At 35.0% G+C, this 24689-nt stretch overlaps 1 protein-coding gene across 33 annotated transcripts in view; it reads right to left on the bottom strand.

The window, feature by feature from the left end:
• The window catches only part of ZNF385B (zinc finger protein 385B), a 479275-nt gene that overhangs the window by 53704 nt on the left and 400882 nt on the right, over positions 1-24689 (bottom strand). For 32 of the 33 annotated variants that reach the window (XM_077154333.1, XM_077154332.1, XM_077154319.1 and 29 more), the window contains 2 exons: positions 19836-19874; positions 8137-8247 (listed from right to left, as the gene is read on the bottom strand). In XM_077154333.1, the coding sequence (XP_077010448.1) occupies positions 8137-8247; positions 19836-19874 (150 nt within the window). The remainder of the gene's footprint in view (positions 1-8136; positions 8248-19835; positions 19875-24689) is intronic. The other variant, XM_077154334.1, reaches the window with a different exon arrangement.

The raw sequence follows: 24689 nt of genomic DNA on the forward strand, positions 1-24689 counted from the left end.
TCTTAATATATGTACAATAAATTTTTGAAGAATCCAAAACAACACAGACTGAAACATTATCTTGTTTAGGATCCCACAACCAATTTTAACAAAAGAAATCCATACCAAGAGAAGAAGGAAAAAAAATATATCCTCAACAGCTCCTCCCAACCCACCAAATGTAAGACAACTTTTGGATGAAAAAGATCAACAAAATGACTCAAAAATCTTTTCAGGAATCTTTTACTTTTGACTAAAAGAGTAAACCTACACAGGAATTTTACACAGGAGAAACAAGGAAGAACACTATTTTTTTTTTAAAGGCTTTATTATTGTTGGATCAGCAAATCAATATTTAATGGAAAGCTACCAAAGTTTGTAGTATTTGGTAATAATGGTTTTCTGTTGGGAATGTATTCTGATAAGTGGGAGTTGAGTGCTGGCACTTCCTCTGTAATATCCATATCTACTGTTCTTTACAACATCACAATAGGCTGATCATTTTATAATGCTCACTTTTTAAAAACTTCACTTTTATCCTAGATAGCTTTTTTAATGATGAATTTAAAATCAGTCCAAAATTATCCAAATACCTATTTAAAATAATGTAATGATGAGAAAGACTTTTGTAAAATTATAGTGCTCCTCTGGAAATAAGTATTATAAAAATTTAATATGTAACTACTATATGATTCAAAAAAGCTGACTAAACTTTAAAGGTTTGTTAAACAGCAGCTATTGACCAAAACTTTTAGCACAGTATGTCCCTGCTCCCTTAATCACGCTATATTTCTGTCATGTTGAAGCAAAAAATGTTCATCATTTTGTCAGCTATGTCTGCAAAGCAGAGAATTACCTTCCCAAGCTCCTGAGATTTATGCTTTTAATTACCTTCTATCTGCTTCACTACCCTCCAAACCTAAGAATCAATATAAATAGTCTTATTTATGGGAAAAATGTAAAATGTTTGACAAAAGCAGGCTATCATTTGTTAGACTTTCATTTGATGCTATTTGACTCCTTCCATCTCCAGCACCTTTTTTCTTGACAGAAGAGTTGGTTTTTCAAATTTTCAAAATTATTCATTTATCTAATAACTTGTACTGCTTATAGCAGATGTAAACTTTACAACTAGCTTTTTAGTTCCCAACACAGCAATGAGATTATATCACTGTAGCATTGCTTTATTTAATTACCCACTAAAGAGTTCAGTTTAAATGTGGGTTTTTCCAAACCCCTCATCATAAACTCAACTTTTCAATGAGGACCAACTTCATGGCTTATTTCGGTTCTTAATTGGATACCTCTATTACCATAGGTATAACCTGGTAGGCTAGGAACCAGTATTCTTAAAACTCTGCCTCTCACATTTCACCAGCATCATCTCTTTTAAAAAACAAATTTTATATATACTTACATAATTTACACATACTATATAAAAATAATATATATAATTGTATATAAAGAATTTATACAATTTATTTCATAAATAAAATACAGTATAAATTTATATGTAAATTATATATAAACAAAAGGGCTGCTATCGCAAGAGCTTTCAAGAAAAAGAATAGTGTGTAAGGCAGTAATGAATATGTACGTGGGGGGAGGGAACAGTTAATTTATAGAATTATCATGTCAGATATCTGTTGGATTTGTGTGACAGTGCTGATATGGGGTGGGTCAAATATTGGAAGATAAATGCTTAAAGTTTTCCCTGACATATCAGATATGGTAAGGATCATCAAACACAGTGTATCTGAACATTTGGGAAATACAGAATAGACTTGTCTTTTTTAACAGTTTTTTAACATTTGAAACTGGTTGGAGTTTCAAATAACAAGCTCAACATGCTTTCTTTAACTTTCTCAATATCAAGTGAGTACCTCCAAAATTACAGCAATGAATCCAACTATTAACTTTAAAAAAGCTTAATAAGACACAATCAAGGTTTAAGAAAGACAGGGAAAATAGTGTGTTTGTTATACTTTTGTGCCAGACAAAGAAGACAGAGGATAAAAAGGAGAAATGTTAGAGGAGAAGGGAAGAGATGACAGACCAGAAAACAAAGAAATGAGAAATGTGATTGCTCAGAAAAGAACACAATTTGACATGGGAAGAGAAGCACTGATAGCATGTGGACAGAATTTCTAGAGTTCAAAACCAGCACTAGGCAGTAAATAGCAAAATGCAGAATCTCCTAGATTAACGTTATACAATGACAGAGAGAAAGCTTAACTTTTCGAAAAACCCAAGCAGGTACCCTTTACAGCTGAATGTGTCTTCTGCTTTTGCTGCACGGGACATCTTCAGACATGGTATCTAACAGGATTCCTATTTCACGGCCACTCTGATTTCTCAGGGAAGGAATCACAGCTGCTGCAGGGACTTGCTGTCTCATGGCAGCTAGTGGAGAAGTGGAGCTAGGTGTAGTGGCCAAAGGAGATGCAGTATCAGCCAAGAGCACGTGGAAAGGCAGTTAAAGTGGGACCATAGTTGTGCTCCTCCCTAATTTCATGATTGCTAAGATCTTTGTTGGATGACAGAGAGTGCCAGGGCCTCTAGCAGAGATGGCACTAAAGCCTCCAAAGTGGCAGATAGTGGATGGGGGCAGCTTATTTATGCAAGACAAATGAACATGAGGATTTGTATTGTGTTAGTATATTAACTGCTAAAGAAATCATAAACTGGGCATAAAATTAAAGCCCAAAACACATTAACCCCCCCCCATATATATCACAGTCTAAAAGACCCAGAAGAGTGCAATTTAAGTTACCTTATCCAAATGAAAACTGCTAAGATGACAAGATCCAAAAATGCAGAGGGAGGCAGCACTGGAAATGTATTAATTACAAAGCAGTTAAAGTCATGTGGGAATTCAGGGTAATTGCTGAATGACTGCACTTTCTGAAATTTCAGAGAAGTTATAGTAAAGAACAGAAGACTCATGTCACCCACAGAAATGGTCACATAAATGGTTGATTACCCTGCCATTTCAACTTCTAAGCAAAACCTTAATTCCCTGCCCATTGTACATAATCAGTCTAACAAAAATCAGAGATGGCATGAGGACATCTTCTTATGTCTTTAGACATGAAAAAACAGAGTATAGCAAAAAGAACAGCGAGCCAAAAATGACAGATTTTGGATAACCAAAAACCAAAAATACAAACACATGTAGCAACAACAAATTCACAAACCTAGAGTTACCAGGAAGTAAGATAAAATAAAGAAAATGTGAAATACAAATGATTCAAAATTTATGATGCTATTCAAAAGGTAATATTGTAAACTTGAAAAACTGAATCAAATGGGTTAGCGTCAAATAAGTAATGCAAGTCTATGGGGACCATGTGTAGTATGCTCATTCAATGAAGAAGAAAGGGCCCTTCAGTCTTAGGGCAACTTCATTCAGTGCTTGACTTAAACCAGGTCAGAAAAGGAAAGGCCAACAAGAAACTAGAGACTGAGGTATTGCACAAATTTGTGCAAATGGCGGGGAATCAGTTGGAAAGACACATTATTCCTGGACTGCAATGCTTGCCCCCTGGCAAAATTTATGGCGTTAATTTGTAACGATTCATCTGGGAAATGTTTGTGATTAATACTTGCTCATTTACATAACACTGAATTGTGTAAATAAAGCTGTAGCCTTTTGCTTTCCAATAGTGGAACTCTACTGAGATGATAAAAGCTGGACAAAGCAGGCTATGGGATACTTAAAGTAGGTCACACTGAATTTTAATGTATGAGGCCTGTCTTGATATATTTTATATGGGTGCTGGAGAACTGCAGAATACAGACTATTTACTGTGCAAATCTGCCTTCCAGATTTTTCAACAAACATTTTCTATATTGAAGAGTGAAGTCAATTCAGTCTTGGGCTGATTTAGAAATGTTATTAAAGAAAATAAGGATGAGCATCTTAATTCTTACATTAAAATGTAAATAGGGTAATTATAAAATAATAAACTCTCTCCCAAATAAAAACTGCTCAGTTTCAGAGTTCAGTTATGCCAACTATAGCACTATTACTAAACACCGAAAACATGTACATATCATACTTGTGCATTTGCTATCCAGACTTTGTGGCTTTACTGCCAAGAGCCTAAGCATGACTCAGAAATTTAATTTCTTTCTCCATTATAAATGGAGTTTTTGAGTGGTGACAAGGAAATTGGTGTCACATGCTTATGTGTGCACACTGGTCCATGTCTCCAGCAGTAAATATGAAGAAAATGACTGACATTGAACAGAGTTCAAGTCAAAGATGAACCTACTTCCAGAGCTCCTCTGGGGTGTAGAAAAAAGATTCTACTGTCCGCTCTCTGCCATTACACAAATGAAAAGCATAAATGTCAGCCATCCTTTCTGGCTCTTGCTGTTTCACTTGTAAGACAGAGAAGAAGTTAATATATCCTGACCTCCTATAATAGGGATGCCGTGTAAATGATTTTTAATCCTAGAGCTGTAATGGTCTTCCTCAGAGACCATGTAGTCTCATCTTGTTATAGATGAGAAACTGAGGCCCACACTGTTCAAGTGGCTTACAAAGCTCAGAATCAGGACCTAAATCTACGTTCAAGGCCTTGAGAATTCTATATTGTGCTGCCCAGAAGGATGGAATAATGAAGTAAAGAGAATCAGACCTGGAACATGTTCTAAGTGGATCTACATAAAGAAAAACCTTGGATATTTTCATTAATACTCTTTGCTAGTAAAAGCTAATTGCTTGGGAAATGAGTAAAGTTATTATGTAAGGCAACACAATATATTAGGAAAAGTTGTGGATTTAGAGGATGGAGACTTGAATGTATAGCCTAGCGCTGTCATTCACTGACTCTGAAAATATATGCAATACCAAAAGACTGGAAACAATCTAAATGTCCATCAATAAGGGACTAGTTAAATATGGAACATTCACAAATAGACTATCAGCTTAGTTTTCTATTGCTACTATATACAAATTACCATATATTTAGTGGCTTAAAACAACAGAAGTTTATTATCTTACAGTTCTTAAGGTCAGAAGTCTGACATGGGTTTCACTAGGTGAAAATCAAGATAGCAGGTTCCATTCCTTTCTGGAGGCTCTAGAGGAGAATGTATTTCCTTGTTTTTCCAGCTTCTAGAAGCCTCCCATACTCCATGGCTTGTGGCCTCCTTCCTCCATCTTCAAAGCCAACAATAGCTGATTGAGTCCTTCTCATTTTGAATCACTCTGACTTCCTCTTGCTTCCCTCTTCCAATTTGAAGGACCTTTGTGATTACACTGGGCCCACCGGACATATAAGGCCAGCTGATTAGCAACTTCGAGTCCACATGCTACCTTAATTTTCCTTTACCATATTCACAGGTTCCAGGAATTAGGACATGAACATCTTTGGGGGTTCTTATTCCACATACCATGTTTATAAACAAGAATGAGGAAAATCTCTAGGGATATTTTATGTTAATTTAAAAAATATTCAAGTAAAGTGTAAATAGTATGCTACTTTTTGTGGATAAGAGAGCAAAAAAAAAAGAATATGTATTAATACCTGGTTATATTTGCATTAAAAACTAGAAAGATATGGAAAACTATTTAAGTGTTTACAAATAGAAAAGGAATGGCATGGAGAGTAGGAGGATGGGCAATGGGGTAAAGCAAAACTTCTCAAGGTACCATTTAAATTACTATGATTTTGTAACATGTAACTACCTCACTTATCATTTTTTAATTCAATTGATTCATAATTGCCTCAAAGGCCCATTAGTCACTTTATTCAAAACCTTTTCTTTTGAAGAGCCTATCAGCAGCTCTGTTACTTTTCTCAAATTGCTAACTTTTCTAACAGGAAGATCCTCATTTTTGAGTGGCACTGAATCAAGCAGTTCTCTAATATCACATTTGTGGACTTTATGAAATTCTGCTTCTTATGCAAGATTTTTACAATTTCACTTTGCATTGCATTATGACATGTTTTCAACATCTGTCATTCCTGCAGTGCAAATGCTAGTGTTAAAGAAGGAGCATTTTTTTCAAGTGGGCATTAATTTTGTGATAGTCTCTTAAATAGTTAACATTTTAATTTTATATTCATGAAGTTATATAGACTTTAATTTTTCTATATAACTGTATTTTTGTCTTTTGGAGAAAGTTATATAAGTATAATCACACAGTACATAGTCTTTGTGCTCAGTTTAATTTATTTAGCATGCTGATATGACGATTCATCCATGTTGTAGCATGAATTTTACTTCTTTGAGTGCTCAATGGTACTCCATTGTATGGCTATACTACAAGTTTGTTTAAACCTTGGATTAAATGCTTAGAAATGGGATTGCTGGGCCATATGTGAAATATATATATAACTTTGTAAAGCTTATTTTAAATTATTACCAAATTATTTTCCAAAGTGGCTGCCCCATTTTGCATTCCCACAAAGTATATGAAAGTTCCAGCTGTTCCTGATCCTCGTCACTTCATATTATCAACTTAATTTTCACTATTCTAACAGGTGTACTGGAGCCTCACTGTGGTTTCTAATCTGCATTTTCTTAATGGCTAGCAATGTTGAACATCTTTTTCATGTGCTTATTTGCCATTTATATTTCTTATTTGGTATAGTATTAAAATCTTTTGCACATTTATTACTTCTTATTGAGTTGTAAGAGTTATTTATATACTACATTTACAAGTTCTTACAGATATGTGTTTTATAAATATTTTCTCCCAGTCTGTAATTCATCTTTTCATTTTCTGAACAATGTAATAGTGCATTAGGGGGTGATGCAACGGTGGCTCAGTGGCAGAATTCTTGCCTGCCATGCTGGAGACCCGGGTTCAATTCCTGGAGCTTGCCATGCCAAACAAATAAATAAATAAAACAGTGTATTTTATGACCATGGGTTTTTAATTTTGATGAAGTTTAATATGTAATTTTTTAATAGCTCATGCTTTTTATTTCCTAATTAAGAAATCTATCATTAATCCAAGGTCACATAGATTTTCTTTTAGAAGTGTTACACTTATGGGTTTATAGTTAGACCTATGATTCATTTGAATTAATATTTGCATTTTGTGAGAGCTAAGAGTCAAGGTTCTTTTTTTGTGTGTGCATTTAGATATACAAATGTTTTAGCATTATTTGTTGAAAAGACAAGCTGTTCTCCACTGAATTGCCTCTGAAACTTTGTTGAAAATCAACAGATCATACAGGTATAGTTCAATTTCTGGCCTCTGTTCTGTTTCAGTGATTGATATGTCCATTCTTTCACAATACCATGTTGATTACTGTATGTTTTATAGTAAGTATTGACTTTAGGAAGTGAGAGTCCTATGTAGAATTATCAAAACATCATTTAATAGCATATTCAAGACATTTATTAGTTTAGTATTTCTAAACAAACATTAATCCTGTGTCATGTTCTTTGGAAAATGGCTTCTGGAGTCAAATAATTCAAGGAATGCTGCATATTAGCTGTAGCCTTCAGATTCAGATTTGCATTGATCAATGGCCTTGCTGGGTCAATGGCTATTAAAAAATATTCTTATATTATCTATTTCTATTTCCTATTTTTTTGTTTATACACTTTAAAAAACGTACTTTCATAAAAGAGATTAGTATGTATCATTTTCTTGTTATCTTTAGCAGAAAGGTTATGCTGGCTAGATAAATAATCTGTGATGTTTTATCTCTTTTTCCAAGTTCTGGGAAAATGCAAATTGCATAGTATATAATTCTCTCAAATACTGAACAAGATTTGGCATATTCATGAAATGTGCCATTTATATCAAGAGTAATAACTTCAAATAACTTCAGCGTACAATATATTTTAATCTTTTTTTCCCATATTTTATAGTGCAAACACTTCTTTCATATTTTCTGCCTTCCAAATATTTTTGACAAGTAAATATAATTGGTGGGATTGACCGAAAAATGGTAGATGAGACTGAGTGCACTGAGAAAGCCTTAAATGTTACTATTAAAGCTATTCTACTGCTCAAGTTTTAAACACTGAACCCAAATCCCTTGGAAATCTGGCACACTGAAACGAGTGTGCTATCAATAGAAGTGGCTGCTAGAAAGTATGTAAATATGAAGATATGTACATATTCAGACCATTCAGACTTTCAGCCTGACAAACAACAGAAGCAATGAAAAAGGTGATACTCACATCTGAGTTAAAGCGAAGCTGACAGACATTACAAGAAATAACTTGTTTCTTCTTTGGGGGAATGGACACTCCAAATGTGTGGTTTATGACTGCTTTTTGCACAGGATCCATCTGAAGAACAAACGGTAAAATAGTGAATTTTTAACTACAAAAATTGTGTGAGCAAGTAAAACTAGTGTATTACTTCTTAAGGTTTTACCTTATAGTCCCCAAATAAAGATAATAAAGGAAGTCCCACAATAATAATGTGCTTGTTTTGTCTTCAGGAATTAAAAAAAAATAGAAAGAAAACAAAAATCTAGTCACAAATCATAAAATAAAAAACCACCACATACCAAGAGATATTCTACCTATACAAAAAGCCTTGAAATACCTTAAAAGAATCATAAAATAAGAAAATTTAAGATCTAAAAGTCAGGGTTAAAATCCATCTGAGGCTTAAAACCCATTACCCATCAATAATGCTTAAGATGGTCTGAAATGCTCTCAATGACAATTAAAGATGAAAAAATAAGTTTCTTAATTTTTTATTATGTCAAAGTCATAAATTATAGGTTCATATCAAAGCTTAGAAAATGTTAATCTCTTTTAAAATAATTCATTACTATTCATCATGTACTACAGTTTGAAATTTGTTCTACTAGAAATGCATGACATAACTGTACACTCAAATGAACACAACAGATCGATTAATATGCAACTCTTGTTTAAATATTGATCTGGTAAGCTTTTAATTTATAACCTGTGACTACTCCCCTCCCTTGGTCTGCATGTACCATACATAATCAGAGAAATATACAGTGATGAAAGCACTCAACCAAAGAAAAAGTATGGCACAAAGCCATTAAAACACTTGTAAAAAGAAACATTGCTATCTGCAGAGCCTATTAAAGAAAGATGCAGCAGTGATTCTCTTGTGTATCCAGATAATAATCTTCAGCATTAATATCAGACAACTGGCAGTCGAAAAACAATGTAGATGGTGAACAAAGTGTTACTTAGGAACAGATGTAACATGAACAAGGACAGATCCACTAACACCCAGATAGTAAATCTCCTGAGGTCAGAGTTTTGGATTGGATTAGTCGATGATATTTGGTAGAGAGAAGAGATGAATACTAACCCTGATTATGATGATAAATCAGCAAAGTACAAAATTAGCAATTAGAAGAGCTTAAATACGTTAGAAAAGAGGATGGATGGCAGAATTACAGAACACTAAATAGCCTATTTTCTGATGCAAGTTTAAGAGATGTGACATGACAATGTATTCCTAGTTCAAACAACGGTTATGGTGTTTCCAGATGATTATAACATGGGAATGAAAAATGTCAAGAGGGTCATTTTCTGGAGTTGTCGAACAGCTCTGTATCTGGATTACAGTAATGGTTACACAAATCTAGATATGTCTCATAATTCATAGAACTGCATATTTCCTACTAAAAGTCAACTTTATATATGACAATTTAAAAAACAAAAAAATTGAGAGTATTATGCTCAACGACTAAAAATAAAATATTACTGGAATATCTTGGGATTCATTTTGTTTAAGATCAAAATTGATTGTATTAGATTTTCTTAGGGGAGATTAAAGGGAAAAACTCTGCCATTGAGGCAAAGGAAATCTTAAAAGGCCAGAATATAAATCCTAGTTTACGTTCCTACTTTGCTCACAAGTGCAAACACTTAAGTGTTATCCATCCATTTGCAAAACATGAAACCGTACTTTCAGATAGTTCTATGGATGGCAAATCAGTCTGGATGGCTTAAAATAGCTTAACTATGTTAGCAGACTGAAAAAAAAATCGTACTATTTTGCAAAATGAAAAACATATTTTAAAATTTATTTTTTATTATCAAACCAAAACAACATACAAACATGAACATTCTTAACATACGAATATTCTATGCATGTGGTACAATCAATGGCTCACAATATCATCACATTGCAGTATATTCATCACCATGATCATTTTTTAGAATATTTGCATCATTCCCGAAAAAGATAAAAAGAAAAAAGAAAAAACTCATACATACCATACCCCTTGCCCCTCTCTTTCATTGACCACTAGTATTTCCATCTACTCAATATATTTTAACCTTGGTTCCCCCTATTTTTTTTCCTATACCCCTTATCACTTTCTTTCATTTTTCACTAGTATTTCAATCCACTCAATTTATTTTAACATTTTTCCCCCTATTATTTATTCTTAATCCGTATTTTTTTACTCATCTTTCAATATCAATGATAAAAGCAGCATCACAAGTCACACTACAAAAGCTGTATCATTATATATTCATCTTCAAGAAACATGGCTACTGGAATACAGCTCTACATTTCAGGCACTTCCCTCTAGCCTCTGTAATACACCTTAAACTAGAAACTGTGTAACTACAAAATGTGTAAGAATAACCTCCAGGATAACCTCAAGACTCTGTTTGAAATTTCTCAGCCACTGACACTTTATTTTATCTCATTTTTCTTTTCCCCCTTTCAGTCAAGAAGATTTTCTCAATCTCTTGATGCTGAGTTCCAGCTCATTCTAGGATTTCTGTCCCATGTTCCCGGGGAGGTTTACACCCCTGGCAGTCATGTCCCCCATAGAAAGGGGAGGGTAGTGAGTTTGCCTGCTGTGTTGGCTGAGAGATAGGCCACAACTGAGCAACAAAAGAGGTTCCCTGGGGGTGAACTTTAGGCCTAATTTTAAGTAGACTTAGTCTATCCTTTGCAGGGATCAGTTTCATATGAACAAACCTCAAGATTGAGGGCTCAGCCTATTGATTTGGTTGTCCCCACTGCCTGCGAGAATATTAGGAGTTCTCCAATGGGGAAGTTGAATTTTCCCCCTTTCCTGCTGTTCCCCCAAGGGGACTTTGCAAATACTTTTTTATTCACTGTTCAAATCAATCATCTATCTTTCCTACTGGTTTCATTTGTGTCCCCAGCTCTCCTCCCTCTATCATTCTCACATTCAGCTTCATTGAGTGTACTAACATTATTGTACTATAATTAGGTAGTATTCTGCTATCCATTTCTGAAATTTTACAATCAGTCCTGTTGCACAATATGTATCCCTTCAGCTTCAATTACCCCAAATCTACCCTATTTCTATCTCCTGATGGCCTCTGTTCTCAACTGAAATTCTCCAAGTTCATTCATTAATGTTAGTTCATATCAGTGAGACCATACAGCATTTGCCCTTTTGTTTCTGGCTAATCTCATTCAGCATAATGTCCTCAAGGTCCATCCATGTTGTTACATGCTTCATGACTTTATTCTGTCTTACAGCTGTGTAATATTCCATCGTATATATATATACCACAGCTTGTTTAGCCACTTGTCTTGTTGATGGACATTTGAGCTGTTTCCATTTCTTGACAATTGTAAATAATGCTGCTATAAACACTGGTGTGTAAGTGTCCATTTGTGTCCTTGCCCTCATGTTCTCTGATTAGATACCAAGCTATGGTATTGCTGGATCATTTGGCAATTCTATACTTAGCTTCCTGAGGAACCAACAAAGTGCCTTCCATAGTGGTTGTACCGTTGTACATTCCAATCAACAGTGGATAAATGTGCCTCTTTCTCCACATCCTCTCTAGCACTTGTCCTTTCTATTTTATTGATAATGGCCATTCTGGTAGGTGTGAAATATCTCATTGTGGTTTTGATCTGCATTTTCCCTAATAGCCAGGGAAGTTGAGCATCTTTCCATGTGCCTTTGAGCCATTTGTATTTCCTCTTCTGAGAAGGGTCTGTTCATGTCTTTTGCCCATTTTGTAACTGGGTTGTTTGTCTTTTTGTTGTTGAGTCGAACAATCTCTTTATGTATTCTGGATACTAGATGCTTATCTGATATATCATTTCCAAATATTGTCTTCCATTGTGTAGGCTGTCTTTTTACTTTCTTGACAAAGTTCTTTGATGCAAAAAAGTGTGTAATTTTGAGGAGTTTCCATTTACCTATTTCTTTCTTCAATGCTCATGCTCATGCTAGAAAACCTCCTCCTATTACAAGATTTGTAAGATATTTCCCTACATTTTCTTCTAAAAGTTTTATGGACTTAGATCTAATGTTTAGGCCTTTGATCCACTTTGAGTTGGTTTTTGTATAGGGTGTGAGATATGGATCCTCTTTCATTCGTTTGCATGTGGATATCCAGTTCTCGAAGCACCATTTATTGAAGAGACTGTTCTGTCCCAGGTGAGTTGGCCTGACTGCCTTATCAAAGATCAACTGTTCATAGATGAGAGGTTCTAAATCTAAACATTCTAACTGATTCCCTTGGTCAGTATATGTATCTTTATGCAAATACCATACTGTTTGGACCATTGTAGCTTCGTAATATACCTTAAAGTCAGGTAGTATGAGACCTCTGATTTCATTTCTCTTTCTCAGGATATTTTTAGCTCTTTGGGGTATCCTGCCCTTCCAGATAAATTTGGTTATTGGTTTCCTATTTCTGAAAAGTAAGTTTTTAGGATTTTAATTGGTATTGCTTGAATCTATAAATCAATTTAGGTAGAAATGACATCTTAACTATATTTAGTCTTCCAAACCATGAACACGGTATGCCCTTCCATTTATTTAGGACTTGTGTGATTTCTTCTAGCAATTTCTTGTAGTTTCTTTGTATAGGTCTTTTGTATCCTTAGTTAAATTTATTCCTTAATATTTTATTCTTTTGGTTGCAATTGTAAATGGAATTATTATCTTGATTTCCCACTCAGATTGCTCACTACTAGTGTATATAAAAACTACAGATTTTTGAGTGTTGATCTTGTAACCTGCCACTTTGCTGTACTCATTTATTAGCTATACTAGTTTTCCTGTGGGTTTTTTGGAGTTGTCAACATATAGTATCATATCATCTACAAACAGTGAGAGTTTTACTTCTTCCTTTCCAATTCTGATGCCTTGTATTTCTTTTTCTTGCCTAATTGCCCTGGCTAGAACTTCCACACAATGTTGAATAACAATGATGATGGTGGACATCCTTGTCTTGTTCCTGATCTCAGGGGAAAGTTTTCAGTTTTTCCCCATTAGGGATGATGTTAGCTGTGAGTTTTTCATATATTCCCCTTATCACATTGAGGAAGTTCCCTTCTATTCCTAGCCTAAATGTTTTCAACAAGAAAGGATGTTGAATTTTGTCAAATGCCTTTTCTGCATCAATAGAGATGATCATGCAGGTTTTTTGCTTTGATTTGTTGATGTGGTGTATTACAGCAATTGATTTTCTTATGCTGAGCCATCCTTGCATACCTGGGATGAATCTTACTTGGTCATGGTGTATAATTCTTTTAATGTGCTGCTGGAGTTGATTTGCAAGAATTTTGTTGAGGATTTCTGCATCTATATTCATTAGAGAGATTGGTCTGTAATTTTCTTTTCTTGTAGTATCTTTGTCTGGCTTTGGTATGAGGGCGATGTTGGCTTCATAGAATGAGTTAGGTAGCCTTCCCTCCTCTTCAATTTTTTTGAAGGGTTTGAACAGGACTGGTACTAATTCTTTCTTGAATGTTTGGTAGAATTCACATGTGAAGCCATCTGGTCTCGAACTTTTCCTTTCTGGGAGCTTCTTAGTGACTAATTCAATTTCTTTACTTGTGATTGGTTTGTTGAGGTCGTCTATTTCTTCTCGAGTCAATGTTGGTTGTTCATGCCTTTCTAGGAAGTTGTCCATTTCATCTACATTGTCTAGTTGATTAGCACAAAGTTGTTCATATTATCCGCTCACTGCCTCCTTTATTTCTGCAGGGTCAGTGGTTATGTCTCCTCTTCCATTTCTGATTTTATTTGCATCCTCTCTCTTCTTTCTGTCAACCTTGCTAAGGGTCCATCAATCTTATTTATTTTCTCATAAAACCAACTTCTGGTTTTGTTGATTTTCTCAATTGCTTTCATGTTCTCAATTTCATTTATTTCTGCTCTAATCTTCATTATTTCTTTCCTTTTGCTTGCTTTCGGGCTAGTTTGCTGTTCTTTCTCTAGTCCTTCCAAGTGAACAGTTAATTCCTCCATTTTTGCTCTTTCTTCTTTTTTGATTTAGGCATTTAGGGCAATAAATTTCCCTCTTAGCACTGCCTTTACTGCATCCCATAAATTTTAATATGTTGTTTTCATTTTAATTTTTCTCGAGATATTTACTGATTTCTCCTGTAATTTCTTTCTTGACCCACTGGTTGTTTAAGAGTGTGTTGTTGAGCCTCCATATATTTGTGTGTGTGTGTTTGTGAATTTTATGGCCCTCTGCCTATTATTCATTTCCAACTTCATTCCTTTATGATCCGAGAAAGTGTTTTAAACATGATTTCAGTCTTTTTTAATTTATTGAGACTTGCTTTTTGACTCAGCATATCTTTATAAGATACTTGAGAAAAAGGTTTATCCTGCTGTTGTGGGATGTAATGTTCTACAAATGTCTGTTAAGTCTAGTTCGTTTATTGTATTATTCAAATTCTCTGTTTCTTTATTGATCCTCTGTCTAGATGTTCTGTCCATTGATGAGAGTGGGGAATTGAAGTCTCCAACTATTATGGTAGATGTGTCTATTTCCCTTTTCAGTGTTTGCAGTATTTGCCTCATGTATTTTGGAGCACTCTGGCTTGGTGCATAAATATTTATGATTGTTATGTCTTCTTGTTGAATTGTTCCTTTTATTAATATATAGTGTCCTGCTCTGTCTCTTAAATTGTTTTACATTTGAAGTCTAATTTGTTGAATATCAGTATAGCTACCCCACTCTTTTCTGGTTGTTGTCTGCATGAAATATATTTTCCAATCTTTCACTTTCAATCTGTTTTTGTCCTTGGGTCTAGTCTCCTGTAGACAGCATATAGTCTCCTGTTTTTTAATCCATTCTGCCAGTCTATGTCTTTTGATTGGGGAGTTTAATTCATTAACGTTTAGTGTTATTACTGTAAGGGCAGTACTTTCTTCTACCATTTTGCCTTTTGGATTTTATATGTCATATCTAATTTTTCTTCTTTTCACCTTTACTGATAGTCTTCATTTCTACACTCTTCTCCACACCTCTCTCTCTCCTGTCTTTTCCTATCTGTCTCTAGTGCTCCCTTTAGTATTTCTGGCAGAGCTGGTCTCTTAATTACAAACTCTCTCAATAATTTTTTTTGCCTGAAAATGTTTTAATTTCCCCTTCATTTTTGAAAGGCAGTTTTGCTGGTTATAGAATTCTTGGTTGACAGTTTTTCTCTTTTAGTATCTTAAATATATCATACTATTGTCTTCTCATCTCCATGGTTACTGCTGAGAAATCTATGCATAGCCTTATTGGTCTTCTCTTGCATGTGATGGATTGCTTTTCTCTTGCTGCTTTCAAAATTCTCTCTTTCACTTTGACATCTGACATTCTGGTTAAAAAGTGTCTTGGAGTATGTCTATTTGGATCTATTCTGTTTGGGGTACGCTGTACCTCTTGAATCTGTAATTTTAAGTCTTTCATAAGAGTTGGGAAATTTTCAGTTATAATTTCCTACATTAGTCTTTCTCCTCCTTTTCCCTTTTATTCTCCTTCTGGGACACCCACATCACGTATATTTGTACACTTCATGTTGTCACTCAATTCCCTGAGTCCCTGTTCATATTTTTCCATTCTTTTCCCTACATTTTCTTTTGCTTGTTGGATTTCAGATGTTCTGTCCTCCAGTTCCCTATTCCTATCTTTCGCCTCTTGAAATATAACATTGTAGGTTTCCATTGCTTTTTTTCATCTCTTCTACTGTGCCTTTCATTCCTATAAGTTCTGTGATATGTTTTTTCAGACTTTTGATTTTTTCTTTTTGTTCGTTCCTTGCCTTCTTTATATCTTCCCTCAATTCACTGAGTTGATTTTTGATGAGGTTTTCCATGTCTGTTCAAACATCCTGAATTGTTTTGACTCCTGTATCTCATTATTTGTTTGTTCCTTTGACTGGATCATATCTTCAATTTTCCTAGTATGATTCATTATATTTTGCTGGCATCTAGACATTTAATTTCCTTAATTAATTTGTTCTGGAGATTGTTTTCACTTTTTTTTACCTAGGATTTTCTTGCTGGATGACTTTGCTGTCTATCTGTTCTTTAACATTCACTTCAGGGTGCGTGGGTGGTTCAATTGTAGAATGCTTGCCTTACATGCAAGAGACCTGGGTTCGATTCCTGGACCATGCACAAACAAACAAACAAAAAAACAAAAAGAAAAACAACAACCCAAAACATTGTGTTCAGCTTTTTCTAGACCTCTAGCTTAGGTTATGTTTAACAGATAAGGTTTTTCAGTTCTTGTTTTCTTGTTTCTTGCCCTGCCTGTATGATGCCTTTTCTTTTTTTCCCTTAGGAGGGTCTACTTAGGTATTATAGATACCAGTCCAACTTTCTCAGACCAAACTGGCCTCCTCTTAGGAGGAATAAGTCACCTGCATCAGTTTTCCCTGAGGGTGGACCCAGCAGGGTGAAAGACTTTCCTATGAAGCCTCTAGACTCTGTTTTCCCTATCCTGCCCAGTATGTGGTGCTTGTTTGCCTGCAGGTCCCACCAGCACAAAGTTATGCTGTGCCTTTAACTTCAGCAGACTCTCCCGGCTGGGGTTGCGGTTGAGACAGAGGAGAGATTGTAGGTTGGCTTTAATCGTTTCAGTTTCCCAGTTCCTGGGCTCTGAATTCCTTGAAGGAGGGATTCCACCTGAGCTGGGCCCCACCCCCAACCCTCCTGAGGAAGGCACAGCCTCCAGAGAATTATTCCTTCCACTTGACCAGCCTCTTTGTCTCTCAAATAAGCTTAATTCCACCCTTGCCTGGGGCAGTTGGAGCCTGAGAAGCCTTGCAGGTGTATCCAAAGAGCAGTCAAGCTGTAGAAACACCAGCCACAAAAACAAAAAGAAGAAAAAAATCCTTTTCAGAGGAGGACCCCCATTCCTTGGGTTTGCCAATCAAGAGCTTATGTTGGTATATTGCTCTGTGTATCTCCAAGTCCTATGTGCCCCCTCCTTTCCTGCAGGACCCAGATCTTTTCAAGTATTTTATGCTGTCCGATTCAAAAAAAAAAAACTTTTTAAAATTTCTCCGTCAGCCCTGCTCCCTCTACACTGGGGCAAAACCCAGCAACCTCAGCTTTTACTTGAGGTTCAGCTGAGCTGAGGGCCTATTTTTAGTAGTGAGAATTTGTTAATTCCACAATTGGAGCTTGGTTGAGGTCAGCCCCTTGCAGTTAGTGAAGCCCCTTTCCTTTCCCCTCTGGGAAGCAGCCTGTGGGGGAGGGGTGGCAGCTTCCATGGCTTGGGGGACTCACAGTTCTGGGTGGGATTGCAGCTGGTCCGGCTTGTCCAGACTGGGGTATGCTGTGTACCAATCACTGATGTGGCCCCAGCAGTTGTTCTGTACTGTTCCTGGCTATTTACTAGTTGCTCTGCAGGACGAACTAAATTCCACACCTCACTAAGCTGCCATAACAAAGGGCATTTTATTAAGATATTTTATGTTCTCATGCTCTGAAAAATACCTTACAATTGGTGATGTGAACTACACGAGATAAACCATATAAATATTTCACAAACTCTAGTTTTCTATATAATTCTTTCATTATTTTTGTCTTATCCATATACTATAGTATTACTATTAATTTTTCTTTAAATCAAATTAAAATTGATGGGAATGTTTTGGTAATGGATGATGGTGATAACACAACCTTGAAAATGTAATTAACAGCACTGTGATATATATATATATCTGAATGTGACTAAAAGAAGAAATGTTAGATTTTATATATTGTGATAGAATAAAATTTAAAAAAAAATCCATGGATCTACACTACTCACACAGTGAACCCTAAGTTAAACCATGAACAATTATCCATTATTATAATAGTACAATTATAAAAACATTTTAAGATCAATTGTAACAAACGTTCTACACCAATAAAAGATGTTAATAGGGTGGTATATGGGAATCCTATATTTCATGCATGATTGTTTTGTTAGTGCATAAAATACAGGATTCTCTAATAAAGAGAAAAAAATGAAAGAAAAATTGGGCTTTTAAAAAGCATAAGCAACAATATTCATGAAATCATAGGTGTAATTATATCATCCTTCCTATTACTCGTTTGAATTAAAATATTGAAAATTAACATTAAAATGAAAACTTTCATCACCCCGAATAAATGCATATATCAAAGTTTTTCCCATACCACAATATGGAAACACTAAGACAAAAGATAAATCTGACAAAAATGTACTTCGAAATTTTTAGTAAACCAAGATTCCTCTGACAGCCCCAATAGCACCCCTGAATTAAAACGCTCCCTTTAGATTTTTGAAATGTTTAGATGCCTCCATAACTTTTCAAGTAATTACTGAGGCAACTTTATTCTGTTCAAACATCCTATTTGCACCACATCAGCCTGAAAAGATCTCCTCTGTGTAGTCAAAGCTGAGAGCTCACTCTCCTGTGAGGTGAATTGTATCTGAGATAGAGGTGGGTGAGTTCCCAAGCATCTCTTCTCAGAAAAGCAAATTAGGAGGTTCCTTAGAAACTATCACTGGAATTGGCTTCTCTTGTTTATATCCATAATCATAATAGTTCTCATAAAATCAACTGAATAAACAAAGTCCTTTTACCTTTTCTTTGTCACCTGTTACTAACTCTTGCCACCTTGCCATTCTTTGAACTACTTAACACTAATTATATCAAAATGTTCTCCTTCATGTTTCTCACTTGGAACAGATTTTCTTTATTTTCCGTCTGATCATCCATTTCCTTATATATATTCTTGGAAAAGATACACTTTACTTTCTGTCTAAATTTCTTTTATCCTCCTCTGCTGTTTATTATGAAATTAATTCTATTTCTCATTCGAATGCCTTTGGAGGGGATACGATTCAGTTGAAAGAAGACTTTAAATGGTATAAAAAATAACATTTCACTTGACAATTCATTTGATATCTAAAATAGATACTATCTAGCTGATGTTTTGAGGATTTGCCATCTGATGCAATAACTACATGTACCTGAGTCATTTCACTGGGTTACAGACCTGGCAGTAACATAAGAACATTTTCATAAGAACATTTTATACTTCATACTTTCATAAAGTGATAAAATGCTGAATTTTGTTATTCTCTTTCCTACAGTACTCTAAGAGTGAGATGAAACAATAAGCATAATTTTAACATGTACCTATAATCATGAGATATGTGTAACTAAACCAATGTTAATTCTTTTTTTTCAATCACCAATTTTCAGGATGAATAAAATATTCAAGGTAAATAAAAAAATTTCATAAATTCTAAAATACGATAATGAAAATGATTCAATTTAGTATAGGCAAAATATGTATCTAAAATCATGATTTCATATGTAGGGTACTCAGGTAAATGATTAAAGGTATTGCAATCACATCACACACTTTCATTCTCAAATATTCAATTGCAATTTCATAGATATTTGACTGTTAAAATGAATAAGGGCTTTTGAAAATCTTAAGATTTTCATAATATATAATTCTTAAGAGAAAAAATCTTATTAAGTAATTACACTAAATTAGCTCATGCAATTTATATTGCATAATTGCATAAGCTCTCTGCTGACAGAAAATTATAATTCATCGGTAACTAATGCTATAATTTATAGAAGCTTTTTAAAGGAGGACCCCCCCACCCCAACCTACCATACAACTCTAACTATCAGTATTTCTTACCTGGAAGAATTTATTGGTGCCAAATAAGCCTCTTCTTTTCTAAAAGAGTAAATGTTAGAAGTAGTCATCTTGAATTGCAAGCACATTTACACAAAATTTTTAAAAATCCATTTGCCTTGCTCATCTCTGATTTAAAAACTTGAAATGCTTACTAATTCAAAGGCAGCAAGAGTTAACACTTGCCATTTTTTTCTAATGAAAATTTCGTAGAAATGAAAACGAAAACCTATTAATGCAATTAACTGGTAGGTAATAAAAGTAAAAGATGAGGTTGCAGCTGTTACCAGGAATACAGAAAGTAATCGGAGGCTACGTGTGGACCAATCAACTATTATAACACTTCTAAATCAAATTAATGAAGTTGACCCTCTTATACTATCTATTATACTTTCAATATCAAAATAAGAACAAGTAGATCTCTGGTGCATTCACCAAAATGATGGAAACTGTGAATCTGTGACTTTTTTCAAAGATTATTATTTTTACTGAGTATACCAAAAATAAATTTATACCTGTGCAATGTAAGCAATCGTATAAAAATAAGCAGCTGCAAATAAAGCCTTTCCACAGGAAAAAGAAGCACACTGCAGTACTTCCCTAAAGGTAAATGAGTGTTAATGACAGAAGAGTCTCTGCAATATGGCCTACATGATCAAGAAACTTGAACTGATACTAGATGATATCGAGAGTCTAGAATATTTTGCTAGAGTCTAGAAAATTTTGCACCGGGAATCGAACCTGGGGCTCCCACATGTCAGACAAGAATTTTACCACTGAGCTATTCCCGCAGTTCCGGAAACCATATTTTTGACTTGAAGCAATTTAAAAATCAGTCACTCAGTGAATATTTCTGGAGGCCTACTATGTTTCAGATGTTGTCCAGACTGGAGATGAGCCAATGCAAGAAAGTACATAATATCAAAAGTTAAAGTGAAAGGTATTACAAACTCTGTTTAGACTGGAAGCTGTGAAAAGAAGTGACCATTAAGCAAATTAATGAGGCATGAGAAGGTATGAAAAGGTCTGTCTTCTCTGCCTCACCCCTTCTGGGGTCCTCTTCCCCTTTTCTAATTTTCTCACACTTTTAAGCATTCAGGTTTCTGCCTTTAACAGTGCCATCAATGTGCTATCCTCCCAGGGTAATTTGCTTTTTAATTCTTTTTTTCTACCTGTGTAATAACAATAATAAGTACCCTAATAATAGCAATTTAGACTTACAGAGCTCTAACTGAGTGCTAGGAACTGTATTAAGGGGTTATCTCATGTAGTTTCTATTATCACATGGGGGGGAACTATTATTATCCTTCTCTTATAGACAAGGAATCAGAGGCTTTGAAAAATTCAATACTTTGTCCCTTGGGTTTGCAAGTGCTGGAGCCAGGATTCAGTCAGGCAGGTATTTCCAGAGCCTATGCTTTTAACTCCCTCCATGCTGTTTCTTGCTAAAGGAACAGTGCACATGGATGATGGCTGTTACGTGTGGTACTGCTGTAGGGTATGGGATTTTGGAAGAAAGTCAGGTGTTTCTAGAGCTTTGAAGCCATGAAGGCTGTTGTCCACTCAGATTATTTAAAAGGCCTGCTTAGTGCTTAAGTTAAAGTTTCCTGGAGAAATGAGCCCAAGTTACTCTCTTCGTGGCCATTCCTAGGATAAGTTCAATTCTTCTTTTTTAACTTCAGGAAAGCCATAAATAAAATTTGGGGATATCCTCCCCTTCTCCCCATTATAGCTGATAGTTAGGGGTTGCATATTAGCAGGTGACAGTCATTTGCTAGATTTACTTAAAAGATGTTGGCTACTAAGCCCTTTTGATTAAAGGCTCTCTGGAAGTTTGTTAAAACATCAACTTTTTAACTAGGATTATTATTTTATCAAAATGTTGTAGTCTTCTAAGTATTTTGAGGCTGATTGACAATTGGCAGTGTCTGATTGTTGCAGAAATTAATGGAAAACTCCAGGATTTCATCCTTCTCCACTCTTTCAGTGCCCCACCTATTAGAAGTCACTATTCCCAGTAGAAAAAAAATAAGTGGCGTTAGCCTAGAACTAAGGCAACCAAGTGCAGCACAGGGTCTTTTTGAATTTTGAAAGGTGTGAGAAGTGGTCTATCAGAAAGACATGCGTGGATCTCCATTTTGTAGTTATGCAGATTTTAAAAATTGTTGTTGGTGAAATAATTTCATCCCTTTTCTCTCCTGGAAGCAGGGTATAACGAAACAATAGAGTTTCATTTTGTTTCTGTGATCTGTCTTGTTTTAAACCCATCAAGAAACCTTGATGTCTTTTAGTCCAATTCTCTATTTTCAGGCCCTCTTTGAGAAGCTCTGGAATTTATCAAACAAAAGCTGTATATTCCATTCCCCACGAGGATGAACAGAGTAATGGAAAAACATCCTGTTTCATTTTGAAAGGAAAAACTAAGGTCTGCATTTTCTAGTATTTTTCTGGAGAAATTCCAACTTGGTTTTATTTTTTTAAAGAACAAAAAAGAAACAATTACAAAATGCTAACAGATTTGTGATTCTGTCAAAAATAATTTCCTCGGGCGGGCCGCGGTGGCTCAGCGGGCAAGAGTGCTTGCCTGCCATGCCGGAGGACCCCGGTTCGATTCCCGGCCCCAGCCCATGTAAAAAACAAACAAACAAACAAAATATAATAAAACAAGAAAATGTTTAAAGATGTTTCCCTTTCTTCCTCCCTTCCTTCCTTCCATCCTTCCTTCCTTCTCTGTCTTTCCTTCCCTTCCTCCCTCTCTCTTAAAAAAAAAAAAAAAAAAAAAAAAAAAAAAATAATTTCCTCTTTCTGGATCACTTATAGTAAAAGATGCAACTTTTTTACAGGTTATTTCATATCAACTTTAAATATATAGTTATGTCCTTGAGAATTTTTGTTCCTTCCCAACAGATTACATTTTAATGAAGGCATGATTTCCAATTTGCTCACATCCTTACTATATCTTCTTGAAAATTTAGTCACATAACAAAAGTTTATGAAGTGCCTGTCATGTACTGTTTAGGAACTGGGGATGCATGGAAGAACATGTTTTCAAAAACCCAACAATTTAGTTGGGGAGATAAAATTACATACCTAACCTAACGAATAAGATTTCTGCTTAGTGTGATAAGCACCATGGAAAAATAATAAAACAGGAAGCTGGGAAAGAAACGATATTTTACCAAAGGTAATTCCTAAAACATTTTGGTTGCCTTGATACTATTGTGATTCACATGCTTCTTTTTTTTTTTTTGTATGCTGTGTGGCAGGGTCACATTTCATTATTTTGGCATGAGTGTCCCATCATTGCTGCACCATTTGTTGAATTTTTGTTTGTTTTGCTTATTTGCTTGTTTTGAGGGAAGTGCACAGCTGGGAATTGAACCCAGGTCTCCCACATGGCTTCTATTGTTTTTTAAACAAGCACATGTTTTGTCTAAGATCTGACAATTTCTTGCAAAGATGTATTAAAACAAAATAATGCTTTTCATCCTTAACACTTTGAGAGTCTTAACGAGGGATAAGAAAAACTAATGCTTAGGTAATTCACCATCTCCCTCTCTTTAGTGGAAAACCAGTAACACCTTTTAGCAGATTTTTTTTTAATTGTTCTGAATAGAAGGAATAATTTTTAAGTTCTTTTTCAGACAGTAGATGTTTTACCGTTGAGAGATATCATAAAGTTGCATTTGTGTACCTTATTGCGGTAAAAGTTTACCTCTGACAGAAGATCCTTGTATGTAACAAATATTGTCAGTACAAATGTAAAATGTTCCACTTCCCTGCCTGGCTGGCTCCACCTGCCTGTGATTTTCCATGCTGCCAGGGATCAAGAGCCATGCAGCAAAGCTGTAGTTAAGCTGCTGAGTAATTTAAGAAGCCACATCAAAGGTCATTACAAAAAGTTCATTTTAACAAATAAGACTTTCAGCTTCTGTCTGCAACGGTTATGGGATTTAACTTAGTTCATCACTCATACTTTGTCGTCATTGACACACAGGTATCCAGTAATGCTTTCTGTGTTAATGCTTCTATTCGAACTTCAGGTGAGTAAACTAAAGAAATGACTTCTGTTCCAAATGTACCCATATGCAGCCTACAAAACTGGATTTTCAAAAATCTAACTGGTTAATCTGATGTATAAAGACCCAGCCCACCCTCACCCCCTACTGCAACTGCTGCTTTCAATGTAGGGAAAAAGCATTAAGGCAGTGAGCTGAATTATGTCTCCTAAGGAAACTAGTGCTTTTCTTTGTGGTTTCCATTCTTGAACATGCAAATGCTTAGATGCAATTGGGAACTATTATATGAGAGAGAGGTGTGTTTCTGACAGGATGTAAAGAAAGTTCTTGATAGGGTTTTAATTTTCTCTTCAAGATATTCTTATAACTAAAATAATTTTGGGCCAATGTACGCATACAGATTTGGAAGCTGATAAGGTAATAAAAAAGCACCTATGAAATTGTTAATGCCCTTTGAGGAAATATGAGAAAAAATACAAAATCTTCAAGGAAAAAATAAAAACTGCCTGGAATATTTTAGGGGATTATTAAGAACTTAGCTCTATTGTGAATGCTAATAGTCCAGAAGAAGAACAAACAAAATACTGTTAATGTTTTTTGTCTATAGAGAAGTTGGTGCTCTCAGAGAATTTATACTTTACATTTGTCAGGGAGGTATATTCATATTTCAGAAAAACCAACATCCAAGCCATACATAGTTAGCAATGAACTATTTCACTAAAAGATAAATACTAACAAAGCTGGTTAGAGTACACTATTCAGAGTGATGAAAACAGGAACTATACTCACCAAGAGAATATAAAATATATGGGCTGGGTTTTCCTACGTTATTTAGTTA

This window comes from Tamandua tetradactyla, chromosome 3 (assembly GCF_023851605.1).
Source record: "Tamandua tetradactyla isolate mTamTet1 chromosome 3, mTamTet1.pri, whole genome shotgun sequence".
Lineage (NCBI taxonomy): Eukaryota > Metazoa > Chordata > Mammalia > Pilosa > Myrmecophagidae > Tamandua > Tamandua tetradactyla.